The sequence below is a fragment of the Stenella coeruleoalba genome, assembly GCF_951394435.1.
Source record: "Stenella coeruleoalba genome assembly, chromosome: 2".
NCBI lineage: Eukaryota > Metazoa > Chordata > Mammalia > Artiodactyla > Delphinidae > Stenella > Stenella coeruleoalba.
This window is the reverse complement of record NC_137147.1, coordinates 14,571,240-14,597,170: the sequence shown is the minus strand read 5'-3', so window position 1 is coordinate 14,597,170 and position 25,931 is coordinate 14,571,240. Positions and strand designations below refer to the sequence as shown.

Sequence of the window (25,931 nt, the reverse complement as noted above, 5' to 3'; positions counted from 1 at the left end):
CCTGGTTGCACATATTGCTGGTTTCCACTCCAATGAGTCTGTATGTTCTTTGAAAAGACAATGTAATTATGCCTTACTTGAATTAAATTGACTTGATCTCTACAACCTTCCCATAAAATATTTACTATTATCATCATCATTGTCATCATAACCCTCCTCCTCAGCAGCAGCATCACCCCCATATTATACGTAGTAGGGAAATGCTATGGCGGCCTCTAAGTATACAACCTAGCAGGCTATCCCAGAGGTCCTGGAACTGAAATGCTCATAAACAAAATTAAGATGCTCAAATCATTTTGTTTGTTAAATCTACTTAAAACATACAGTGAGAAGCAAGAGGAAAGAGATTAGGTAGGTTAAGACATTTAGTGAAAGCAGGTAGAATGACCACACTACTTGTGGGTCACTTAAGGCTCCTATATCCTGACTCTTTGCCTCAACTGCCTACACCACAGATTGTGTGGTTATAAGAACGAGTTGAGGGCAAACAAGCAAGTTCAGAGGTGGAAGGTTCATGGTCCCAAAATGCTTGTTCTACTGGAGAGATGAAAAGGCAGGCATGCTTGGCCACAGCTATAGCTCGGTGATGACTTGGTGGGCAGCAGTGCATGCTTTAACCACAGGATAAGTGGGCTAGAATGGGTAGATATCAGTGGGTGGCCAGTTTGAGGTAGGTAAAGCTGAACCATGCTTTGTGAACATTTAAGGTTTTGCTTTCCATCGCTCTCTATCTACAAATTAACACTCTCATTTGTTTCATCAGTTTAATCTACATTTAACACATAAGTGTCCATTTTTTTTTCTTTTTTTTTCTCATTAAACTTTTTTAATGGGTCTCAAATTCTGTGACAGATTTTTGGTCAAGTTGTTTCCATTAAAAAGTACTGAGTTTAAAAACTAATAACTTAAAACTGCCACACACAAAACAAATGGTCCACAACACATTCTCCTCTCCTTCTGAAGGTTTTACGATGCATTGTTATCATTAACCAGTCTTTTGCTATTAAACTTAAATGGCCAATTGAGACAAACAGTCCTGAGACCATTCTTCCACCACTGATTAAGACTGGGGTAGCAGATATTGGGGATAATATTCATTTAGCCTTCTGAGCTTTCTGGGCAGACTTGGTGACCTTGCCAGCTCCAGCTGCCTTCTTGTCCACTGCTTTGATGACACCCACAGCAACCGTCTGTCTCATGTCACAAACAGCAAAGCGGCCCAGAGGAGGACAGTCAGAGAAGCTCTCAACACCCATGGGTTTGCCAGGAACCGTATCAACGATGGCAGCATCACCAGATTTCAAGAATTTGGGGCCATCTTCCAGGTTTTTCCCAGAATGACGATCAATCTTCTCCTTCAGCTCAGCAAATTTGCAGGCAATGTGAGCTGTGTGACAATCCAGCACAGGTGCACAGCCAGCACTGATTTGGCCTGGATGGTTCAAGATAATCACCTGAGCTGTGAAGCCAGCTGCTTCCATTGGTGGGTCATTTTTGCTCTCACCAGCCACATTGCCACGACGAACATCTTTGACAGACACGTTCTTGACATTGAAGCCCACATTGTCCCCAGGAAGGGCTTCACTCAAAGCTTCATGGTGCATTTCAACAAACATCACTTCAGTTGTCACATTGACTGGAGCAAAGGTGACCACCAGGCCAGGTTTGAGAACACCTGTCTCCACTCGACCCACAGGGACAGTGCCAATACCACCAATTTTGTAGATGTCCTGGAGGGGCAAACGCAAGGGTTTGTCAGCTGGGCGAGTTGGTGGCAGGATGCAATCCAGAGCTTCAAGCAGTGTGGTTCCACTGGCACTGCCATCCTTATGGGTGACTCTCCATCTCTTGAACCACAGCATGTTAGCACTTGGCTCCAGGATGTTTTCACCACTCCAGCCAGAAACTGGCACAAATGCTGCTGTGTCGGGATTGTAGCCAATTTTCTTAGTGTAGGTGCTGACTTCCTTTACAATTTCCTCGTATCTCTTCCGGCTGTAGGGTGGCTCGGTGGAATCCATTTTGTTAACTCCAACAATTAGTTGTTTCACACCCAGAGTGTAGGCCAGAAGGGCATGCTCACGGGTCTGCCCATTCTTGGAAATACCTGCTTCAAATTCACCAACACCAGCAGCAACAATCAGGACAGCACAGTCAGCCTGGGATGTGCCTGTAATCATGCTTTTGATGAAGTCTCTGTGTCCTGGGGCATCAATGATGGTCACATAGTACTCGCTGGTCTCGAATTTCCATAGGGATATATCAATGGTGATGCCACGCTCGCGTTCAGCTTTCAGTTTGTCCAAGACCCGGGCATACCTGAAGGAGCCCTTCCCCATCTCGGCAGCCTCCTTCTCGAACTTTTCAATAGTTCTCTTGTCGATCCCACTACATTTGTAGATCAGATGGCCAGTAGTGGTGGACTTCCCGGAATCTACGTGTCCGATGACGACGATGTTGATGTGCGTCTTCTCCTTTCCCATTTTTGCTTAGGTTTAGCGGTGGTTTTCACGACACCTCTATCCTGGCGGCAAACCCGTTGTGAAAAAGCCGTAAGTGTCTATTTATTCTATGTATGTTTAAGGTGTCCTATAGGTTAAAGGTGTACTTACTATGTATTCCTAACGCTTCTTATGAATTTCATCCATCCCATTGTTTTTCTTGTTCTTTAAAGCAGAGTCTAAAATTCTTAAAGCAGAATCTAAAATTCTTAAAGCATACAGAAAACACTTATTCTGTTATGGATGAAGCGCATTTCTGAGGTACAGGGCCATTAAACCACTTGCCTAAGATCCTCACGTTTAGTGCATGGCAGAGACAGGGTTTCAAATATAGGAAATCTAGCTCTAGAGCCCACTTTTTAATCACCATCCTATCTTGATTCCTAAGTTGCCTGAGAAAACACAGCTAGCAAGTCTAACCGCAAGCCCAATGCTCTTTCCTGTAACTACTCTTCATGTATAAGTACCCTTGGGGCAGATCTGTCTTTTTCTTCTCTGCATTCTTATCACCAAGCATAGGAGCTGTTGATCAAGAGAATACCTCATGTTACATTTCTATTTTTGTTTTGGGTTAAGTTTAAATGGCCTGAGCGATTCCAATTTAACATTTAAGAAAATTTAATTAAAATTAAGAAAATCCGTATCTGATTTTAAACTGAATTAACCTAAAGAGATCCAGTTGCTAGAAAGCAAAAGATAAGGATCCATGAACTGAGATCTAGCTCTGATTGTGAAATTGACCCGTTCAAAGAGATTAAGTTGTTTCTCTATGCTTCATTTTCTCCAGTAGGAAAATAGCCCTAGTAATTCTTATCCATCCCCTTCACCAGGAACTGTTACATCTACTATTTTTCCTATCACTAGCATGTCATTAAAAAAAATAATGGTTGGGAATTCCCTGGAGGTCCAGTGGTTAGGACTCCACACTCTCACTGCTGAGGTCTCAGGTTCAATCCCTGGTCAGGGAACTAAGATACCACAAGCTGCATGGCATGGCCATAAAAAACAAAAAGGTTTCTGCATTATGGATTAGTAATTATAAAATATGTAACAAAATTTATCTATATATTCATAAAATTAACTATACACATATTAACAAGATTAAAAAAACAAATGTTTATAAGCTTTTAAAGTAACATTTTATGCCACATTTGGACATGCTTAACAATCTGCAATGTGCTAAGATTCTACAGTTTTTCTCGTCCACTTGACTTTTCTGAAAGAAAAAAAATTAACAGCCTTCTGGAAGAAGCTAAGATGAATTACATGTTCTTAAAATTATATATATATATATATATATATATATATATACACACACACATTTTTTTCTCTAGGAAGTTGACAATAATCACAATGTATACAAAACCATTTAGAACTCAGCACAGAGGTTGTTTAACCCTGGCTGCCCATTAGAATTACATGGGAAACAAAAACAAAACAAAACAAAAAAACCGATGCTCCAGCCCTATATCAAACCATTTAAGTCAGACTCTCTAGGAATGGAATGTGAGCAGTTGTATTTTTAAAAGCTCCACAGACATTCTACTAAATACTTGACCAGCCCTCTTCAAAACTGTCAAGTCATCATAAACAAGAAAAGTCTGAGAAACTGTCACAGACCAGAGGAGGCAAAGGAGACATTGATGACTAAATGTAATATGGTATCCAAAGTGGGATCCTGGAATAGAAAAAGGGTATTAGGGGAAAACTACGGAAATCTGAATAAATTGTGGAGTTAATAGTAATATACCAATGTAGGTTCCTTTGTTGTGACATATGTACTGTAGTAATGTTGTTAACAATGGGAAACTGGGTGAGGAGTAGATGGGAACTCTCTGTACTATCTTTGTAACTTTTCCATAAATCTAAATATATTCTAAAATAGTTTACTTAAAAAAATCTATCTAATATGGAGCCAGGGTTGAGAATCACTTACATAGATTCCACTTACATTTTACCAGAAAACAAAAGGACCCTGTGAAATATCGAGCCCAAGTGCCAGTTCCAGCATGTACGGTCCTAAAGTCCTGACCCCTAGAAACAGTGGGCTGCTGCATTAGACTGGTTACATTTCTAGAGGCACCTCCAGGGAAACACAAATGGACTAATTGTAGTAAACGTAACTGGAATAATCACAATCCTGATAATTAATTGCTTCCAAGATACAAAAATTCAAGAATGACTGCTTAGTAAAGGAGAAAAAACTACTCACAACCTATTTTTTATTTTAGAAAGCTTTCATTTTGATATATATGAGACGTATATATATCTGGATTCAATATAATGTCTTCATTATGGTACCTTAGTGGTTTGAGAAAATTACGAGTGATTTACCTTTACTAAGAGCTGTTAGTTCGCTTCTTATCTGTAAAGGAGATTTAGAACTGATCAGAAAGTTCTTCAATATCGAGTTAACTTTTCCTCTCCCGCCTCTCTCACTGTGGTAGGAAGAAGGCAAGGAAACAATATCCCCTAGTCCTCCATAATGAAGTCAACCTGGACTTAGCTTGGTCACACTTCTCTTTTCCTAACCATAAAAGATATTTGTCATCTGTGTAAATCTCTAGAGGAAAGTCAGAATTGTACCTGAAAAAATCACTCTGCACAAGTAAACATTTGACAAACAACAAGTACGTGGAGATGTTGTTTCAAAACCTCCTCAAAGATTTTTTTTTCGTACATTATTTTGTTTGGCAAAAATGTCACCGATTTATAATCCAGAACCCCTAGGCATCGTGGAATTAACAAATGGTATTAACAGTTTGTAGTCATCTGGATTACAATCCAGCTCCCTAACTCCACGCCACACTAGGTTAATAATTTCTCTGAGCTCATCTCAGTTTCTTATCTGTAAAACGAACGGTTTGGACTAAGCGATCCTCAATGTACCTTTTCATTCGGACACCGAGATTGGGTGAGAGGGATTTAGGAAAACAGACTGGGAGTTTTAGGATTCAGGTCTTTGGGTTCTGGTGGGCGAGATGGTATTGGAGAAACTGTTCTCATGTTTGTGTTTCTAAAGTCGGAGGGATAAGTGATAGGGGTAAGAATGCCTGAAGAGTAAGAGTATGACAACGACCGGCCGTACGGTCAACTCTCGGGATTTTTCTGGGACTGGCAGAGTACGCGGAGAGTTCGGTTGCCAGGCAACCGGTCCTCCTCTGGGTGGGTGGAGGACCCCAGTTGCAGGTGTCTAAGTCACTGCCTCTTACGTTAGCCACGGTTCCTTCTTCTAGAAAATTAATGAAATATGTAGTCTTTAAAAGTATATGATTTTTAAAGCCAAGGTTTGGCAGTCCTATAGCTGAGTTCTACTCGAGGTGGGTTTTCTTTTTCCTATTCTCAGGCGCGACGCGGGGCGCCTCTCTGGCAAGGCCCCTGCCCCCGCGCGTTGCCGGGCAGGGCTGGACGCCGCCTGCTCCTCGCCCCCCGCCCTCCCTGAGCCGGGCCCTGGTCTTTCTCGGAGCCGCCATGGGCTCGGAGATGGATCCGCTGCTCCTGGCCTGGAGCTATTTTAGGCGCAGGAAGTTCCAGCTCTGCGCCGATCTGTGCACGCAGATGCTGGAGAAGTCCCCTTATGACCAGGTACAGGCCGGACCCCGCCAGCCCTGTGGATCCCGGCAATAAGGCTGAGGGCTCTGGGGGATTCCCAGGTCCCCGGGAGGGGTCTCCAGGGAAGAAGGCGCAGGGCGAGGTTAACCTTGTGGTCAGCACAGGCACCTGGAGCGAGACCCCCTGGAGCCTTGGCCGGTGGGTCCTTGCCCGCGGGACCCACGAGTGCTGTGCCACGACCGCCCCCTCCTCAAACTTCAGCAGACCCTTTCCTTCAAACGTCGCTTAAAGGAACAATTTGGTGACGAACTTTGTTAGTTCCTTTATACTGGCATGTGGATGGGCTCTTAAGCTCGCTGCACGTACGGTATTGATTTCTAAAACCATTATGTATAAACATAAAGATCTGTAACTTCCCACTCCCTGTTGAAATAGCTGCCTTTTTTTCTTTTGATCAAACGTGTAATCCTTCTGGTTCATCTTAAGACTGTTGTCCAAGAGTGGGGAACCCTCGATGCTGGGGCTTGAGTGCAACTTGAGGCAAATAATGCAAATTAGAGGAATGAGAATCTAGGAGAGGATAAGATACATTCATTATTAGGAGGGAGGGATGGGAAAAAAGTTCCTGTAAAAGAAGGAAAGATGGCATTGATTATAGTAGTTTATTTAGGGTTTCTTAAATAAAGTATAATATTAAATAAAGTGAGTGAAAAGGCTTTTATGCTAGGTATAAGAGAGGTACAACTCTGGGGGTCAGGTAGTTCCTGGAAGAGACAAAAAAGGAGAAAAAGGGAGAGCAGAACTCTGGTAGTTTGTGAGTACGTCTATTAAATGCAGAACGTACCCATGTAGTTATAGTTTCCCAGCTTTTCTTCTAGTGGTGTTGCCTTGGAGATGTTAGAAAAAAAAGGAAAATTGAGGGGGAGTTCCGTAAACTGAGGCGTGAAAACTGTCACTAGGCTCTGCCTTAGTGCCCAGCAAATGGATTGAGGATAACCTATTAAAGTGAATCTTTTGGCCTTCAGATAGATAGCACGTCTCCCACAGAGCAATCTGTGTTAGTAGGAATGCTAAACTAGGTTGTGCTTGTGTTAGGTCACATTGGTTAATAGGACTGCATTTCCATAGACAAGCACGCTTCCAGATATGTTTCCTGGCATTGTAGTCCCACAAATGCTGCTTAAAAAAAAAAAAAAAGGATTTCACCCTTAAATATGTTTGGGAACCACGACAAAATATGGACCCCTTTACATTTGTACAACCAAAGTTTGTTACAAACTAGTGATGTACCAGACATTGTTCTATTTTTCCATTGAGTTAGGATAGTTTCCATTCCGTGTTCCAAAGAACAACAGTCCCAAGAGTGCTCAGTGAAAGAAAGTTTCCTCATTAAATGCATTTGGGAAATGTATATTCCCTACTTAGAGATTCGTACTAAAGGTTCTGAGGAGTTCTGCAGAAAGAAACTTTGCCTAATTTTGATGAATACAATAGTTCTGAAACTTATTTGATCACTGATTCCTTTTTTGGCAGTGGGCGAGGCTCAGATATCTTTGCTGTTATCATCCTAGGGAGATGTTGTCACATTAGGAAATGTGTTATAGGCAAAGCAGCAGTGTTTTTATTAATGGTTAAGACCTTATAATCTTTTTTAAACCATTTTTAACCATTGAAGTATAGTTAATTTACAATGTTGTATTAGTTTCAGGTGTACAGCGAAGCAATTCAGTTATACATACATATATTCTTTTTCAGGTTTTCTATTATAGGTTATTGCAAGATATTGAATATAGTTCCCTGTGCTATACAGTAGGTCCTTGTTGGTTATCTATTTTATATATAGTAGTGTGTATATGTTAATCCCAAACTGCTAATCTATCCACCACCACAACCCCCCGCACCCTGCTATCCCCTTTGGTAACCATAGTTTGTTTTCCGTGTCTCTAATCTTAATGATGTAATCATAGTGACATTCAGTACTGCAATTCAGGTTTAGTTTGTGCTAGACACTGTGATCAGGACTTTACAGTGTTCAATGACCTTTTATTGAGTGCTTACTACTTGCCAGGGATATATTCTATAAATTATGTGTATTTCTTTGCTTAGAATAACCTTGCAAAGTATGTAACAAAGATAATAGGTAACATTTATTGAGTATTTACTCTGTGTCAGGCTTGATTCAGAGGGTTTTATATGTTATCTCATTTAATCCTCAGCTATTTTAGGAAGTTGGTACTATTTCCCCCATTTTACAGATAGAGCACACTGAGGCACATGGTGAAGTAATTTGTCCAAAGGTACAAAGCTGGTAAGCCCATTCCCTTTGTCTATCCTGTGCTGCTTCTTTGGTGCTTATGTAGCCTAATTTTTCAAAACTCTGTGTTTCTGAACTTTTTCCAGTACATTTTCCCATGTGCTGTTCCTTTTTCAAGATTTTTAGCTAAATGGGAATTTGACATATCTGTGTACTTGGATTAAAGGCTCTGAGAAGTCCTGAAGGAAGGTAACCTGCCTAATTTTGATTAAGACAGTATTCTGAAACTTACTCGACCGCTGACTGATTCCTTTTTTGGGGGAGAGGTACAAATTTATCTGGGGAGATGTTGTCACTTTGGGAACTGCATAGGCAAAGCATCAGCGTTTCTATTAATGGTTAAGAAGGAGCTGTCGCGGAGATCTTGACCCCTTTCCTTGTACCTAGGGAGAACAGGGTGAACAAATTAAGAACTTCATTTAAAGTCTCCAAAATTAACAGCTAAACAAGGTAGTAACTTGGATCGTTTTATTTGGCCTCTTATATAGTTCCCTTTAGGCCTTGCTGGCCCTCTTGGAAAATTAAGACTTGTTACAGGGAATGGTTAGTGGATCTGAGAATGAGAATGGTGGTGAAGAATAAAAGATACAGGATCATACTGGGAAATATTGCTGTTGTCATTGGTTAACCATCTGACATGGTTAAGATCATTATGGCAACAGATCTTGTTAAGTCCTGGCCTCTTCCACTATCCTATTTATTGTGGATTTGAAATAATACTTCGTAATGTGATACATAATTAATTTTAATATCCTAGAAATGTTTTTTTTTAATGTAATTCTTTGTTACTGTTTTATTGTTATAAGCAGGCGTTGATATGTTTAGCTCCTACAAGTATCAAAGGCTGCCGAGGAGAATCTACCAGAAGAAATTTATGACATTTTTTCCCTTTTCTAATCCTTTTTCTAATCCTTTTTATTTGTTATGCTGAGATAGTTTATTTAAGGAGGAACTATATATATTGTCAGAATGACGAGTAGCACTTCACCAGGAACATAAGTTTTGGTTTTGTTTTGTTTTGTTTTTTGCGGTACGCGGGCCTCTCACTTTTGTGGCCTCTCCCGTTGCAGAGCACAGGCTCCCGATGCGCAGGCTTAGCGGCCATGGCTCATGGGCCCAGCCTCTCCGCGGCATGTGGGATCTTCCTGGACTGAGGCACGAACCCGTGTCCCCTGTATTGGCAGGCGGACTCTCAACCACTGTGCCACCAGGGAAGCCCGGAACAGAAGTTTTAACTTGATGTTACCTTACCAAACCGGCCTTTGGATTCCTGGTTAGGGCCTCTGAAAAGTTTACATGGCTCACTCCTATTAGTTATTCTTTGATCCAGCCTTTAAACACTGCGCTTTTTCTCTGTATGCTTCTCTTAGCACCGATTTGTGCATTTTGTATCCAAGTGTTATTTCATTTTGGAAATATTTTCCATTATGATTTCCCCAAGCTTAAAGCAATCCTGCTTTTTTCTTAATTAATTAAAAAGAATTTAAATATTTATGTTAGAGTGCTGATGCATTTAATGAGGAGCTTCAGGAAGCTTTAGGAGGTTCCTTTGATTAAAAGCTTGAAAATTCTCATTCTTTCTCTTAGAATATGAGTCCAGGATGGCAGATCCGTATGGAATGGCACAGAATCTGGCACCCAGGTGCCATCATTATGTATTTTGCTGAATGAGTGCCTTGATCATATTCATATATGCATCTGGATGGTGTTATTTATGTGTGCCAACTTCCACTCTGTTTATGGAGATCACCCTAATTGCCTGGTGGTCTTTGCTTCTCCCTGCCCCCCATCCTAATTCTCAGCACCATAGGTTCTTATATGTATTCACCTTTTCATACACATGTAATTGCATTATGGACATTCTTAATTCATTTCTTATCTCGAGGGTCAGTTTTTTTTTTTTTAAATCAGTTGAGCAAATTCTTCCTGGATCCCTCCAGGAGAGTGTTTCTGGTAGTCATTATCATCATTGGTATTTCTTCACAACGCTCTTGTTTCAGTGGAGGAAGTTAAATGGAGAGACTAGCAATCTATGAAAAGCTAACGGTAATGTGATCAGAGCAGAGGCAGATGACTCTCAGCCCCTGCGGTTTCCCTGGTTTATCTTCATGTACCCCTTTAGCCTCATGGGCTTTTTTTTTTGAGGCTTCTACATTTTAAAGTAGAATATTTTTCCTCTGCAGCTTCTTGAATTACCATTCCTGTGCCACGCAACTGATTTGATTACAAATGAGTGACTTTGAAGCAGTGCCTGGACACATGGAAGAGAAAGGAAATTAAAATATTTCTCCTGAGTGCCAAATGGATTCATTTTTGCTCTCGCTTTTTTTTTTTCTAGAACAAAAATAGCTTTTGTTTTTTATGTTAATATTCACTTTGGGTTTTGCTTATTTTTCTCCTGGATGAGGAGAACCTCTCTAAAGTGATTTGCTGTTTGCTAATCTTTTTATAAGCTGGTCCAGGGAGCTTCAAAAAGACGTTTTGGTGGTGATACATTAACCTTTTGGAATGAAGCCCACCTCTAAGACTATTTCTTCTACGTTTAGTTCTCCTTTAAGAGATACCATTTTGGTATAGTATCATCAAAAATATTTAATTAGTGCCTTGTATTTTCTGTTAGGACATGTGGATTTTATTTGGTTTTGATTCTTGCCAAAGTCAGCATAGTCAGGTTGGCTGGAGAGGTATGATATACTACGGACCAGCTTGTTTCCTTAGCGTTACACAATTTTATTTGGATACGGGAGGACTGAAGGGTAGGTTGAAGGTAATAACATGATGTTTGGGAAGGGTTCCTGAAAAAGATGGATTCTGGACTGCTTTTCCCAGATGCAGAATGGTGTGAAACAGAGGGCAGGGTCTGTAAGCATGAAGGACGTTAAAGTTCTGATCAGTTAAGAATAAAGAAGGATAACTGGTTAATTCATCATCGTAGTTTCCCCATTTGACAAAAGACAGTAGGAACAATCAATTCATAGAGAAGTGCTATCTTTTTTCAAAGTTTTCTCTAAATCGTGACTAGAAAAGTGGTTAAAAGTTAAAAGACATAAAAGAGAGAAATGCAAAATGGCCTTCCATGCAGCAACATGACCTAGAGGGAATGCTTGCTTTTACGGCTCATGTCGGTCATCCTGATTAGTTGCTTAATCTGATTACTGTTCTTTGTGTTCCATATGTCAGATTCATGGCTTTAAAAGCAGCCCCGATTTTAGCTCCAGTATAATTCAACAGTTCATAAAACATAGAGGTAGTCGTTGATTTTTTTTAAAGTTAATATACTTTTCTTAATGAGGTAGATTGCTGATAGATTTTTAAATTGTTAAAATCTGTGATTCTGGGAGTGGGAGGGTTAGCTGTTTATCAGAATGGGGGTAATTCACATTTTTCTTGCCACCCGCAATCTCTGCTTATAATGAGAGAGAAGGGGGTTATTACTGTCAATAGTTTGAAGGTGGAGAAAAGGCTGAAAGCCACTGGCTTAGATGAAAGGTCGAGAAGCAGGGGTCCCCAATGAGCTGTATGTTAGTAGTTGGTTGAGACAATGATCTGGTGATCCAAGCCAAATAAACATCTTTCTGTATGATTATCTAATTTATTTCCTCATTTGGGCCATGGAGACTTATAACCAGGCATTCTTTTGATTCTGTACTCTGCAGAGCAGTTCACGTTGCTGAATTTTAAAGATTACATTCCCACTTGGCTCCTTGGTCACTAGATTTCCCTAAACCTTCTGAAATCCATTCATTTCTCTGTTCTCTTACATTCTTTTCCTTCCTGTTTTTGCTAAATTCTGAATAATGACTCTGTAGTTTAAGAGCAGAGTTGGGCAGACTCATTAGCCAGAGTAAGTATTGGTGGCAATTTGGAAGTTGCATTCAGAATCATCTGGAGTTTTAATTTCCTAAAGTAATAGCAACAACCTAAGAGAAAGCTATACCCTAGGGAGGAAGGAAGGAAGCAAACTACTGTGAATTGAAGTTTATGCTGGTGAGTTTTTGCTGGTTCTAGGCAGTGCCACTGTACTTTCCCTGTCTTCTTACTTTCACGGAGATTCAAAGGGAAGTTTTAATTTGATGTGCCGTAACTGGGAGTCAGTTCTGAGTTCTGAAAAAGGAAGTAATAGAGAGTTGGGTGCTTTTCTGTTCATTATGTACATGTATTTATAAAGAAATTCTGTGTGGTTAATACTTCTTGTTGAAAGTACTACCACCTTATACTTCATGAACTACTATGGTATAAGAACTCTGAAAATTATGAAATAATCTTCAAGGTTTTATTTTTAAAGCTATCCTATAAAGTAGGCACTATTGCTCTAATTTGAGAGGAGGACTGGGTAATGGAGGTTGTTCAAGGTCATGCAGCTAAGTGGCTCCCTGAGGATCAAGCCCAGGTTTTCTGACTCTAGGCCTGGGCCTGGTGCTTTCTACTCAAACTATGCTGATAATACCCATGGAAATAATTTGCTAGACCAAGTGAACCTAACTTGTGGTTTCCTGTGTATGTGGATTAATTTAAATCATAAAAACTATAATTGAGAGAGACCCAGATGAAGGTCTTAGTGATTTAAAAATTAAATCACTAAATTTGGGCTTCCCTGGTGGCGCAGTGGTTGAGAGTCCGCCTGCCGATGCAGGGGACGCGGGTTCGTGCCCCGGTCCGGGAAGATCCCATATGCCACAGAGCGGCTGGGCCCGTGAGCCATGGCCGCTGAGCCGGCACGTCCGGAGCCTGTGCTCTGCAACGGGAGAGGCCACAACAGTGAGAGGCCCGCGTGCCGCAAAAAAACAAAACAAAACAAAATCACTAAATTTGCCCTGTCTCTAAATTAAAATATCCTGACTCTTTCCTCCATCGTTCTGCTGCTCCTGGTGGATCTCCAGACCAGCCATACCTGGCCTTGGTCTTCCCACACTCTACAGTAGTCTGCGTTCCGGCCTTGCTATGGTCTCATATGTAAAGCAAAGTGCATGCTCTTGACTGAGAGTATCTAGCTTCAAATACTGCCTGCACACTTTGACCTCAGAGTTATCCATAAAATGGCCATGGTAACATACCTACCTCAAAGGGTTGTTGTGAGGGTTAAGTTCATTAACACATGCTAAGTGATCAAAAAAGTGAGCTGCTATTATCTCTAGTTAGCTAGAGATATTTGCAGGTGGGATTCTGTCATATCTTTCTGAAAGGATTGTTGGTAATCTGGAGAGCATCTGTGAGGAGTGTCCAGTGAAATTGATGATAAAATGATGTTGAATATAGTTCATAGATCATTGGTACACAATCATTTCCAGAATAATCTCTCTTTTTACCCTGACTTCCTTATCTCTCATGTTCTGCTTTTCTGTCCTCCATCTAAGTCATCTGTGGTTGGTCCATGCTTGAGTATGGCATTTAACACATTGTACTGTAATTTATTTAATTATGTGCCTTCCCACATAGAATGTTTTCAGTGCCTCTCGGGGTTCCAGGGATGCCAAGAGAATGTTGTGGAATTAATGTATTCTCTGCCGACTCGTGGTTAAGCCTTGCCTCCATCTTCCATCCGTACCACCTCACCGGTCTCTACACCTTTCCATCCTCTCCCTTCTCATTTTCTTCTCATTTCACATCAGGTCCCTAATGTTCTTTACCTACCTGGTAAGTCGTAAGTGCAATCCTGCGGGGCAGGACGAGACGCAGAGAGCATGAAGGCGTTCGTTGGTGAACAGAGCGCTCTGAGGCTGAGCTGCCGGGGTCAGTTTGGGCCACTGGAGGAATCTCCCTGCAGACTAACAAGCGTCCAGCATTTACTTACTTTCCGTGGCTCTGTCTCCTTTCACTGTTTTCCTTTTCAAACGCTGTCTACAATCACCTCTAGTAAACTTTTTAACCTGTTTCTATATGGAACTTATCTTGTATCTCTCCTACACTTTACCCTTCAATCCTGCCTTATGTATCTAACTCATTTTTTTTAATCTCCAAGGTGGACTGGCAAGAAAGAGCTCTGGCTTCTTTGTGTGACCTTGAGCAAATTACATGACATCCCTGAATTTGTTTACTGATCTGTAAAATGGATAATAACACTTACCTGCCTCCCTGAAATGGTTGTTGTGGGACTCAAATGAGATAATGGGGGGTCATTTAGACACGTATACAAATAAATAGAAGAAAGAATAGAAGGGGTTATTTCTTCTGTCATCTCATTGCCTGTATCAGTGTATTTCTCTAAATATGGATTGTGGGATCTAGGAAATCTATTCTTTTTCCAGCTCTTTCTTCTGCACGCCGGCATTGAAAACCTCCAATTGCTGTGTCTTCTTAGTTGCTGTTTTGTGTTCTGTTCAGCTGATTGCCAAGTATTCTCTAACTCCCACCCGCTAGGACTCTCACTTTCTAGCTTAGTTTAGCCTTTTCCTCTCTTGTTGCTGCTGTGTGTCATGTGAAATTGCTTATCCTTGCTTGGTGACCAGATGGTTTACACATTGCTTGCACACATAATATATTCTTTAAAAAATATTTCGGGTATTCTTTTTGGATTTTAGAGCTGTAGAAAGCAAGGATTTTTTTTTCTTTCCTTTTTCTGTTTCTTAGTAGCTTTCCCAGTAAAACATGCTGCAGATTGAGTGTTCAGAGGCTGCTGACTGTAGATGTGAAAGTGTAGATCTTTTATAAATAAATTTGTTATAAATCTGTGTTTTTAACCAATGCATTTCTATTTAATTTTGGACAGAAAAAAACCCTGAGTTTATCAGCACCTGACCCTGATATATATTATATAGTCTATTTACAAAAATTTCTCGGAAGACATTGCAGTCAGAATTAATTTCTTATCTTTAGCCACTGATCCCATTATGTTTATGGGGAATAGAAGGGTTTATAGTATGTGGATTTTCCTCCTCCTCCTCAAGGGATTAAAGTCTGAATGCTTTAACCACCATGAACTTGTTTTTGAATATAAAAATAGCTTCCTTGGTATAGTTGTAAAATTATTTTTAATTCCTGAGATACTGTGAATTCATTAAATATGTAAAGATTTCTTCTCTGTGCTCTAAATGAGGTAACAGTAATTAGAATTTTCTGATCATAGAAAATTTAGCACTCTTCAGTGGATAGGGTGTTACTTGTACAGAACTTGTAAGGGTGCTTTTGGGGAAAGATTAAAGTTCATGTTTGGGTTTTTATTGAATGAGTTTGAGTCCACCTACAAATACTTGGTTGGTCATTAAGACTTTTAATTTTAGAAACTGTATTATCCTAAAAATGTTTACAACCTTCTTAATGCTTTCCAGGAACCAGATCCAGAATTGCCAGTGTCTCAGGTAAAGATTTAGCTGCAACCTTTAGTTTAGAGAATAGTTTAATTACTATTGCTTAGTTGTTGCTATAGATTAGAAAATTTGCTGCCTATCTACTTGTGCTGTTATAAAATTAGCTATATCTACCAGTCATTCTGTAGATATAAACTATTATATTTCTAATACTTTGTGTCTATGGATGTAAAACTAGGGCACTCTACTCATTGAGACTTGTAGCTTAAATAGAAATGACCAATATTGACCTAGAGGATGAGAAAAATAAAGGCGGAGGCAAGGGGAGTCAGAGGCTTAGAAAGGGAGCCAGGATGTCAGGAGTGTCTGTGATGGACTGGATCATAGGTCTTGAGTAAAGAGTAGGCCGACTCCGCTTGGGAAGGTCTTGTTTTTAGAGAGAGGTGCCTGCCACTGTGAGGAAGAAAAGACTTGGCCAGACAGCCACATCTACCAAATGAACTTTGTTAGACATGATAGGTGGCCAGAGAGACCTGCTAACTGCATGAGACAGCAGATGAGTGGAAAGGGAACCCAGGAAGAGGAGGTCTGGTTAGGGGGCCTCCTGGCCAGTGAAGCTTTTAGCCCAAGAGTGTTTCCAGTAAGTCTGGGAATAAGGAGAAGGGACGAGAGAGATGTAAATCAGAGAACTTAAATATTGTCAGGGATTTGCCCTGCCAAGCAAGAGTGAATTTTAAGTGTTTTTTAGATAAATAAACAATTTGAACCTCATGGGGTTTACATGTGTAATTATCAGACCTTTTAGAAGAAAGTAGTATGCAAAATACTCTGATGGAGGCCTGTGCAGTTTCAAACAAACATGGTAAATAGGTTAAAATGTAGTACTCTGTTCTTTAAAAGGATGACATTTGTCATTGGAATGTTCATAATCATGATTTCCAAATTGATAGAGGGTGGAAAACTATTTTTTGTATAATACATGTACAAGTCATAAGAATCACCTAAGGTATAAAGAGAGTAAGTAATGTGCCTTTTGTTTTCAGTAATTTTGGAAGATTTTGATTAAAGTTAAAATTAAATTGAAACATCAATAATTTGCATTGTTGGTATGGTTTGAAAACTTTCAATGGTATTTGAAAGTTTCCGACCAGCACAGAGACTTCATGAAGGACCTGTATTTGACATGTCCTGCTCTGTTACTATAGATTTAATTGGATAGTGATCTAAAAGAATCAGAAGGGAACAAGGCTGACTGGATTCTTTTGAGCTCACTATTCACACTTTTTGCCTTTCCTCTTTTGCAGGTTTTTATCACTTCAAAATAAATGAGGCTTTACAATAGCAATTCAACATTTTGTGCCTAAATTTTCATTTTCATAGAGTAGGCAGAGTGTCACATGTTACTGATTCTCATGATGTCTAAATCAGGTTAGACAGACTGTTCTTTTGGTAGCTTTATTCTAAGAATAACTTAGTAAAATTGTTTCTTACCTGTCTTAAAAGGCTTTACATAGCCTTGCATTCTGTATTAAGAGGAACAAAACAGTGTAAACCTGCTTTGCTCAGTCAGTAGAGCTTTAACCTTTTAATTTGTCTATTTTTATCACTAAAATTGGATTACCCTCACAGAAGGTAGTACAGGGAAGTCAGTATTTTCCTGATGTTAGCTGGTAGATAGTTGCCTCAAGAGTAATGTCCTATATATAGACTAACTAAGCAGGTAAATGAGATGGGATTATGTTTCGCAGATAAAAAAGGAAATAATTGATGTGATGATTACTCATTTACATTGGGAGGATCTATGCTTTTCCCTTAAAAAAAATTCCTAAGCATCTATTATTTTTATCGATTTTACAGAACTTCCAATACGTAGGTATTCAAATTTATCTACATAAACTGCATGACCCTGTCATTTATTAACAACTTAAGTACTTCTGATAAAAACCAGTTTATAGTTTTATTCAGATTCAAGTGGCAGTGTAGGGTTACCAATTTGCTTTGTTATGCATTTTATTTTTAAAAATTTTTATTGGAGTGTAGTTGATTTACAATATTGTATGCATTTTATTTTAATCACTGATTAGTTTTGAACTTAAAAAAAATTTAAACAGGCAGAGGAATTTAGGGCTGTAAAACATGCTTGGCTTGCCTCCAAAATAAAATGTTTTCATTAAAATTCCGAGAATTGTTCCTGTTGCCCAGAGCAGTTCTTTGAATACAATCTGATGTTTAATCAAGCGGTGATACATGATTTTCAAGGTCATTTTTTGTTAGGATAGAAGGAGGAAAGTCAGGAAAATTAATATTCTCAAATACTGATGAAATTTAAAATTAAGTAATGGTGCAAGTAGGTCTTATTGCAGATCTTTAAATATCAGAAATTCACCTCATTATTTCTGCTTCTTAATAATGAGGTTTTAGAAACTGAAACAAATATTCACTTGAAAAAGTGAATTCTTATGGAATAAAATTTTAAAAAAAAGATCTTCCTATTTGGCTTCTGAAGCATATATTCATTTGGTTGGGAGAGAATAGTGGATTTACATTCCTATGTTTTGCTTAGCCTGATGTAAAATAATTTGCACCTTCTTAATATTTGAGGGGTTAGTAGAAGGATAGAAGTCAAGAAGCATGATGGATTGGACTATGAGATAACAGAATGGGTATGAAAATAGTTTAAAAAATATGTGCATGGATAATTAATATCCAACTGTATAAATGATACTATAATAATAAAAACTTGACTTTTAGAGAGTCAATTTAACTAGGACTCCAAATCATACTCCTGAAGCTTTATTAACTCCTCATCATGGCATACAGGTGGCATACAGGATCCCTCACTGGCCCCTGCCTTTTTCTCCAGCTTCTTCTCAAGCAGCTTCTCCTCAGCTGAACCTGATTCTTCTACCACACTCTTGTTTCTCCATATGAGCCCTCAAGCTGGCCTTCCTTTGCCCTATGCACTCTACCTGGCACGCACTCTCCTGTCTTGGCCGTGGGGCAAACTCTCCTTTACCTTTTCTTCCACCCCAAGGCAGCTGCGTGCCTTTCTTTGTCCTTCTATAGCATGTTCCAGGTTTTCGTTTTTACACTTTCCCCATAACACTGAAATTCTTATGAGCTAGAACTTGGGCTGTGACTTACGCATCTCTGTTCCCAGGACCTGGCATGCAGTAGGTGCTTCCTGGGAATATGGGAATGAACTAGTGAAGCCCACATCCTGTTTTACTGTGTGAACAGAAAATGCTGCCGTCCTTCCTCCTGTCCACCAGAGGTGCTCAGCAAAGAATATGCCCTTTTGAAAAATTAAAGCCATCAGATACTTGCAGGGCAATAGGAACTGTGAGGACTTAAATCAGGATTACTTATTTCCATCTTTAAAGTTAAATTAAACCGTTAGTCCAAGCCAGTGATGAGTGACGACTTCCTTGACCCCTGAGAATAGCTGTATCAATCTGGCAACTTTCCTAGTCTTTGGTGGCTCCCACAGTTAGATGCAGTTCCAATTGGAACTGACTTTTTAAACAAACAAATTAGTTCTTTGGGTCCATATTCTTCTCATTCAATTGGGTTAAATTTACACATAACGTTTGAAATATTTTATTCTAAGTTATCTGTTAAGAATCCAGTAAACCTCAACCAGAAAAGTATAAGACAAAACCCCAATAATCTAATCAAATGTAATTTCACTTGAGGAACCTAAATATATTGTGAAGACAGCCTTCTTTTTTTTTTTTCCCTGTGGTAGGCTGTCTCTTGTGATGACAAGCTCTGTGGACAGCTGATACTATATATATCTTTTTTTTTTCATTTCAACATTATTTTTTTAATTTATTTTTTTATACAGCAGGTTCTTATTAGTTATCCATTTTATACACATTAGTTGTATATATGTCAATCCCAATCTCCCAATTCATCCCACCACCACCCTTCCCCTCCCCCACCTCCCCCCACCACTTCCCCCCCTTGGTGTCCATATGTTTGTTCTCTACATCTGTGTCTCTATTTCTGCCCTGCACATTCAATCCCCTCTTGGCATCTGCTTCTGGGAGGACCTGGACTCACACAGGGGAGATAATACCTCATGGTGAGGACCAAAGGCAACAATGTAATTTCCTTTTGTTCCCATTAAAAGGAAAGCATGAAGACTTTTAAAAATTCTTTTTCTTTAAAAATTTTTAAAAATATACATTCCAATTACTTTAGCCCACAAAAGGATCTCTGCCTTCTAATTCTTGTAAAACCATTTTCCATGTAGCTCATTTGTCACATATCATGCATTGCTTTGCCTTGTTATTTAATCCAGTAGGTGATACGTTCAGGAAAATTAGGATCCATGTCTTTATCTTCTCGCATTTCCTTCTCAGAACCTAGCCCAGTGCTACATAAGTAGGAGGTGCTCAATAAATACACGCTGATGCTTCAGTGCATCTCGATATCCTTATGTGAGGACTCTCTGGTCCTCTTGTAGCCTCCATCTGTTCCTCCCTCAGTCCCTTGCCTTCATGCAGCATGCTTCACAGACAGATTGCTAGTATGATGAGGCCTAACCCCTTTCCAGATTTCCCTTGCTGCTGCTCCCCCTGTAGTATAGAGTCGGTCCTATACTGCTGCCTCAAGGGTTGCCTTCTCCCCAAATCTGCCATAGGACACCAAGCTTTATTGCTCTCTGCTTCTATTGAAGCAGAACGGTAAACTTTTCTGATAAAGCAGTTTTAAATATTTCACAAGGTATTTAATCGTGCACACCTTTACGTCTGATTTCTCAGGGTAAAGCAAAGCTGATGAGATATTTTCTAGGTTCCTTAATTACCTTTCCATTTTTTTCCCCACTTTCTAGCAGGTTTACTAGCTGATCTACTGGCTAGATCACAAAGCAACCAAGATTGTGTTGATTAGTTATTGGGAAGTGGGAAAAATTAATCCTAGTTCAAGTTAACATTTTTGGAATACCTATTGTGTACACAAACCATAGGTGTGATGGAAAATTCAAAAGTGAACAAGGTAAAAAAGCTTGTGTTCTGGGGGAAGGGAGGGCAAACATATGCCCCAATAATTATAGTGTTGGTTGAATATAGTAAGTACATAATAATAGAAGTATAAAAGAAAGTGCTTTCTAAGAAAGACAAGAGGGAAGTAGGTTCAGAGTTAAACTATCAGGGAAGTCTTCACGAAGGACTTGGCCCTGAAGGAGAAAGGCAGAAAGAACACGTGGGTGTAGCTTTACTCATCTGTTTTCAAATTATTATTCTAGTAAAATTTTCTATAAAGATCTTCTTTCACTTATAAAAAGGCATGTTAGAAGACTACTAGGTAATTACCACACTTCTGTTTACTAGGTAATTGATCTATTGATTGTTTCTTGATTAATAATGACCTTGCCTTCTTGTATTAGTTCCTGGACATAGCCCTTTAAATTAGTATCATGCATTAAGTATGGTAAACATGTTTGATAAAAAATTAGATAATAATAAAGGATGGCTGATTTCTATAGGCTATGCACTACTTCTAATGCAATTTAAGATATGCTTTATCTTATCTATGCTTTTTAGGCAGCCTGGATTTTAAAAGCACGAGCACTAACTGAAATGGTGTACATAGATGAAATTGATGTAGATCAGGAAGGAATTGCAGAAATGATACTGGATGAAAATGCTATTGCTCAGGTTCCACGTAAGTACTGGTTTTTCAGTTAAGTAAATGAAAAGCCATTAGGAGGAGGAATACTCTCTATGTGTACTTTTTTATAATAAAAATAAGACACATACATGAAGCACGTGTATGCATGAAAAAATATTACCTCTATTCTGCCTTATAGTACAAAGGCATAATTATATTATCTTAAACTTAAGGTGTGAGATTGATGTATAACTATTTTTCAGTAGAAGCTATATCATGCATTTTAAAATATTTTATAAAAAGGCATTCTATCTGAGCTGCTTATCTAATATATCAAAGATTGTTTATCTGAGAGTCTAAACACAGGAAGCATCCAAACAACAGAAGTGTTCTAAAAAAATGATAATTTGAAAACATCACTAAATTGTAATAATCAATGATTTGCTCTAATGCATGATGTGAGGTGATGGAGTGATTTGCTAGGCAGTGACTGTCCATCAGGATTGTCACAGTGGCCTAGTCCCAGCTTGCAGGTGTGCTGCTGTGAATGGTATTGGATGATTACCATGACATATGGTATCTTGCTGGTAATTTGTTAGTTGTGACAGTTATCAGTCATTTATATATGTTTGGAAGGTAATAGCTGTTTTAATGCTTCAGCGGAAATTGAGAAAAAAATACATATGTTTCATGTTAAGATGTCTTTTTTCCCTATCATTTTGCTCTTTTGGAGTTAAGATATCTAAATTCCAAATATTGGGGGTAACTGATCTTTTATTGGGAGAAGAAGTTTGTATGAAAAATAAACTATGAGTATAGAACTGTCATTTTGATGTGTTGGAGCTTTGGAGCCTGCCTGTCTTGAGTTTGAATGCTGGCTCTACTAACAGGTTGACCTGTTTATTTAAATCTCTAAGCCTTTGCTAAATGGGTTAGTACTACTACCTTGCAGAATTAGTGTGGAGATTAAATGTAATAACAAAAGTAACATGATAGGTACTCAATAAATATTAATCTCAAACACATTTTTCTAGATACATTTCCTGTTACTAATGTCTTTTTCACCAGGCTAGCACATTTGTGAAAATTGCGTTAGTGGACAGTTTTTACAGATCAATAAATAATATACAAATTGAATTTGCCATCTCATCTTATAGGTCCTGGAACATCTCTGAAACTCCCTGGAACTAATCAGACAGGAGGGCCTAGTCCAGCTGTCAGGTATGTTCAGTATACTCCTATTTCATTCCCTTTGCCACTAAATATTGACCGGGCTGCATGAGAATCTTCCTTTATTGATCTTCTTTGTATTTTAACAATTTACAATCTTCACAGGCCGATCACTCAAGCTGGAAGACCCATTACAGGTTTCCTTAGACCCAGCACACAAAGTGGAAGGCCAGGCACTATGGAACAGGCCATCAGAACACCCAGAACTGCCTACACAGCTCGCCCTATTACCAGCTCATCTGGAAGATTTGTCAGGCTGGGAACGGTAAATTCTGTCAGCTTTACCATAACCTTGTATGACCAAAGTAATTTATGTTATGTTAATCATTTTTCACTATTTTTATAGTAGACAATTATATGGAAAATTTTTGAAGGTGATTCTTTTTACTTGTGTTGGCTTTATAATTTTATGCACATTAAACTCAATTTGTGTTTCGAGAAAGTTTCAGATTTCTTGTTCTATCATTTTTCCCCATAGGCTTCCATGCTTACAAGTCCTGATGGACCTTTTATAAATTTATCTAGACTGAATTTAACAAAATATGCCCAGAAACCTAAATTGGCAAAGGTATGTACTTCAAATTATTTTATGTTATGAAGTAATGTTCAAAATGTTATCATAACATTACAGGAAATGGATAAAAATTTGTGAAGAAAAGACCTTGTCTTGATTGAAATGGAAATATTTAATTATTCTAATATCTAAAATTTCTCTTAGTATTGAGTTAAGGAAAGTCAATCAGAAATAAAGCATATATACCATTATAATAGGAAATTCTTTTTCTCCTAATAAAGAACAGCGATTTATAACAAAGAAAGCAGATGTTACCCATTACCCACCATCTTTGGGTAATGAAGTTTAGGAGATCATCTGTGTGTGTGTGTATTTTTCTTTTTCAGCTTGGACTGTTCTCAGAAAAATAATTTTCTATCCTTGTAGGATTTTAGAACTGTCAAAAAGAAGATAAAAAAATGTTCTCTTTCTAATTAGTAATTAATCAGGCATCTCAATAAAGATTACTTGAGCCAGACAGCAGCAAGCCAACTACATTAGTACTTCTAACTATTAAATGCTCCTCTAAATTAAAGAGAAAGTGAGAGCAAGAGAAAAAGTGATAAGAGAGTGAGGAGGGAGAGGGAGAGGGAGAGAAAGGAGGATGTTCGTGACCTTTCCAGTACAGAAAAGTTTAGAGGTGAGCATGGAATAATGCAGAGCCAGGAGCAGTTAGCTTCTGGAAATTGGTGTAAGCCTAGCTCAGGTTTTTAGCTGTAATCTCTATGAATTCTGTGCATGAGTGCTGAGCTCATTCCTATTATCAGTTCTACTGGCGTTTAACATATTTAGTAAATATTAAACACTCTAGGGAAAATGAAAAAGGACACTAGCCATACAGACTTGAAATTTAAATCAGGGAAAGGAATGCCAGTTGGCAAACAAGGAATCAGACTATAAGAATGCCAATGATGTTTTTCTTTTTCTTTTTAAAATTTATTTATTTATTTACTTTTGGCTGTGTTGGGTCTTCGTTTCTGTGCGAGGGCTTTCTCTAGTTGTGGTGAGCGGGGGTCACTCTTCATCGCAGTGCGCGGGCCTCTCACTGTCGTGGCCTCTCTTGTTGCGGAGCACAGGCTCCAGACGCGCAGGCTCAGTAGTTGTGGCTCACAGGCCCAGTTGCTCCGCGGCATGTGGGATATTCCCAGACCAGGGCTCGAACCCGTGTCCCCTGCATTGGCAGGCAGATTCTCAACCACTGCGCCACCAGGGAAGCCCCCCAATGATGTTTTTCTTAATTTCTTATCTGATAGCAACCCAGTCAACTTCATTTAGCAAAATCATAAAGTTTTACTTATTTCCCTTTCCTTTATGAGGAATATCTGATTCCTTATCTTTTTAGGCCATTTATTTGAGGTGGCTACTTAATGAATGAATGAATGAATGGCTACTTAATACCATTGTTGTTTTCTAACCAGAGAGTGTAGTCAGTAGAGGCATTTCCCTCCAATTAGGATGCTTCCAGGACAGACCTGGTCTATGTTACTAGATTTAGACGAACTAGATTTTGCACTTATTTAGTGTGTTGTAGAAATAATGCCAGGTTTCTCTGTCTTTGGTCCCCAACTTGCCTTGACTTATCCGGACTCATTACTAATATTGGCATATTGCTTGGGGTGGCTGGTGACCCCTTGACACTGCCTTGGGTGTTATAACATCCTTTTCATGGCAGTGGTAACACCAACTGCTCTCATAACTTTTTTTTTTTTTTTAATAAGAGAACAAATGGAGGATTAGGAATAGTTTTCTAAAGAGGGCCTCATCCTGATTTCTTTTTTTCTTTTTTTGGTTGCCTTCAGGTCATCTCTGTTAATAATCTTGATATCTTTCAGGGGTGCTAGCCTCTTTGCAAGTATAAAATAATGGTGTTATGGACAAATGTAGTACCACCAAGAGGTAGTCTGGTAAATGCTTATTTATCCAGATAGATTGGGGGCAGTATTAGAATAATGATTCTCAGCCCTGGCTGCACATAGAGGCATCTGCATATTAAGGAAAAACTCCCTACTTTACCGTTAAACTCTACTTTGTTTCAGAAAGAACTTCCAGATTTTCCCATGTCTAAAGTGTCATTATTAATATCATAATCACTGTATAATACATGCAGTTTTATAACAGTCCTAAAGTTGGTCTTTTCATTTGTCTCTTTCTGATAAAATAGTATGTGTAATATGAAAAAAATTGTTGAATTATTTGAGCTTTCCAGTTCGTATTCTGTGAAAACAGGAATCAGTTATAAGTAGCCTTATTTTAAAATGAATGGTTGTAACAAATGATGGATGGACCCTTTACTTATAAATCCCAGGCACTTTACAGTACTTTGTTATTTTGGTTCAATCTAGCTGCTGTCAAAATGGCCTTTGAGGGCTTCCCTGGTGGCGCAGTGGTTGAGAGTCTGCCTGCCGATGCAGGGGACACGGGTTCATGCCCCGGTCCGGGAAGATCCCACACACTGCGGAGCGGCTGGGCCTGTGAGCCATGGCCGCTGAGCCTGCGTATCCGGAGCCCGTGCTCTGCAATGGGAGAGGCCACAACAGTGAGAGGCCCGCGTACCGCAAAAAAAACAAAAAAAACCAAAAAAAACCCCCCAAAAAATGGCCTTTGAGTTTTGATATGACAATAAAGTACCTTTGTTAAAATAAACTCTAATGTATTTTTTTGCATGTTTTTTCTTCACAGGCTTTGTTCGAGTATATCTTTCATCATGAAAATGATGTTAAGACTGTAAGTTTTGAATTTGCACTATTTTTTAATGTGATTTTTATGACTTCGGGGATTTAGATTCTGAAATGTTCTATTTCTTACCTTATAAACAGGTGGAGTTATGAAGATTGGAGAATTACTGATACTTTCAAATCCACTGTCAGTTTCAGTAGGAAACTTTGTATAACTATAGAAGTCATAAGACTTGTGCCTGA

The 25,931-nt window shown here is 39.0% G+C and overlaps 2 protein-coding genes across 2 annotated transcripts in view; one reads left to right on the top strand and one right to left on the bottom strand.

Moving 5' to 3' along the window:
- Nucleotides 1-614: 614 nt before the first annotated feature.
- LOC307182250 (elongation factor 1-alpha 1-like) lies at nucleotides 615-2,512 on the bottom strand. The gene has a single exon (XM_079913477.1). The coding sequence runs from the start codon at nucleotides 2,481-2,483 to the stop codon at nucleotides 1,095-1,097; it is 1,389 nt and encodes a 462-aa protein (XP_079769603.1). The 5' UTR covers nucleotides 2,484-2,512; the 3' UTR covers nucleotides 615-1,094.
- A 3,445-nt stretch (nucleotides 2,513-5,957) lies between these two features.
- Nucleotides 5,958-25,931, top strand: part of TTC8 (tetratricopeptide repeat domain 8) — a 50,878-nt gene continuing 30,904 nt past the window's right edge. The window contains exons 1-6 of the mRNA XM_079912800.1: nucleotides 5,958-6,086; nucleotides 21,164-21,284; nucleotides 22,388-22,451; nucleotides 22,566-22,725; nucleotides 22,939-23,028; nucleotides 25,693-25,737. Of these exons, the coding sequence (XP_079768926.1) occupies nucleotides 5,973-6,086; nucleotides 21,164-21,284; nucleotides 22,388-22,451; nucleotides 22,566-22,725; nucleotides 22,939-23,028; nucleotides 25,693-25,737 (594 nt within the window). The 5' untranslated portion in view covers nucleotides 5,958-5,972. The remainder of the gene's footprint in view (nucleotides 6,087-21,163; nucleotides 21,285-22,387; nucleotides 22,452-22,565; nucleotides 22,726-22,938; nucleotides 23,029-25,692; nucleotides 25,738-25,931) is intronic.

Coding starts and splice junctions, on each gene's coding strand:
- LOC307182250 (XM_079913477.1), bottom strand. CDS start 2,483: ATGGGAAAGGAGAAGACGCACATCAACATCGTCGTCATCGGACACGTA.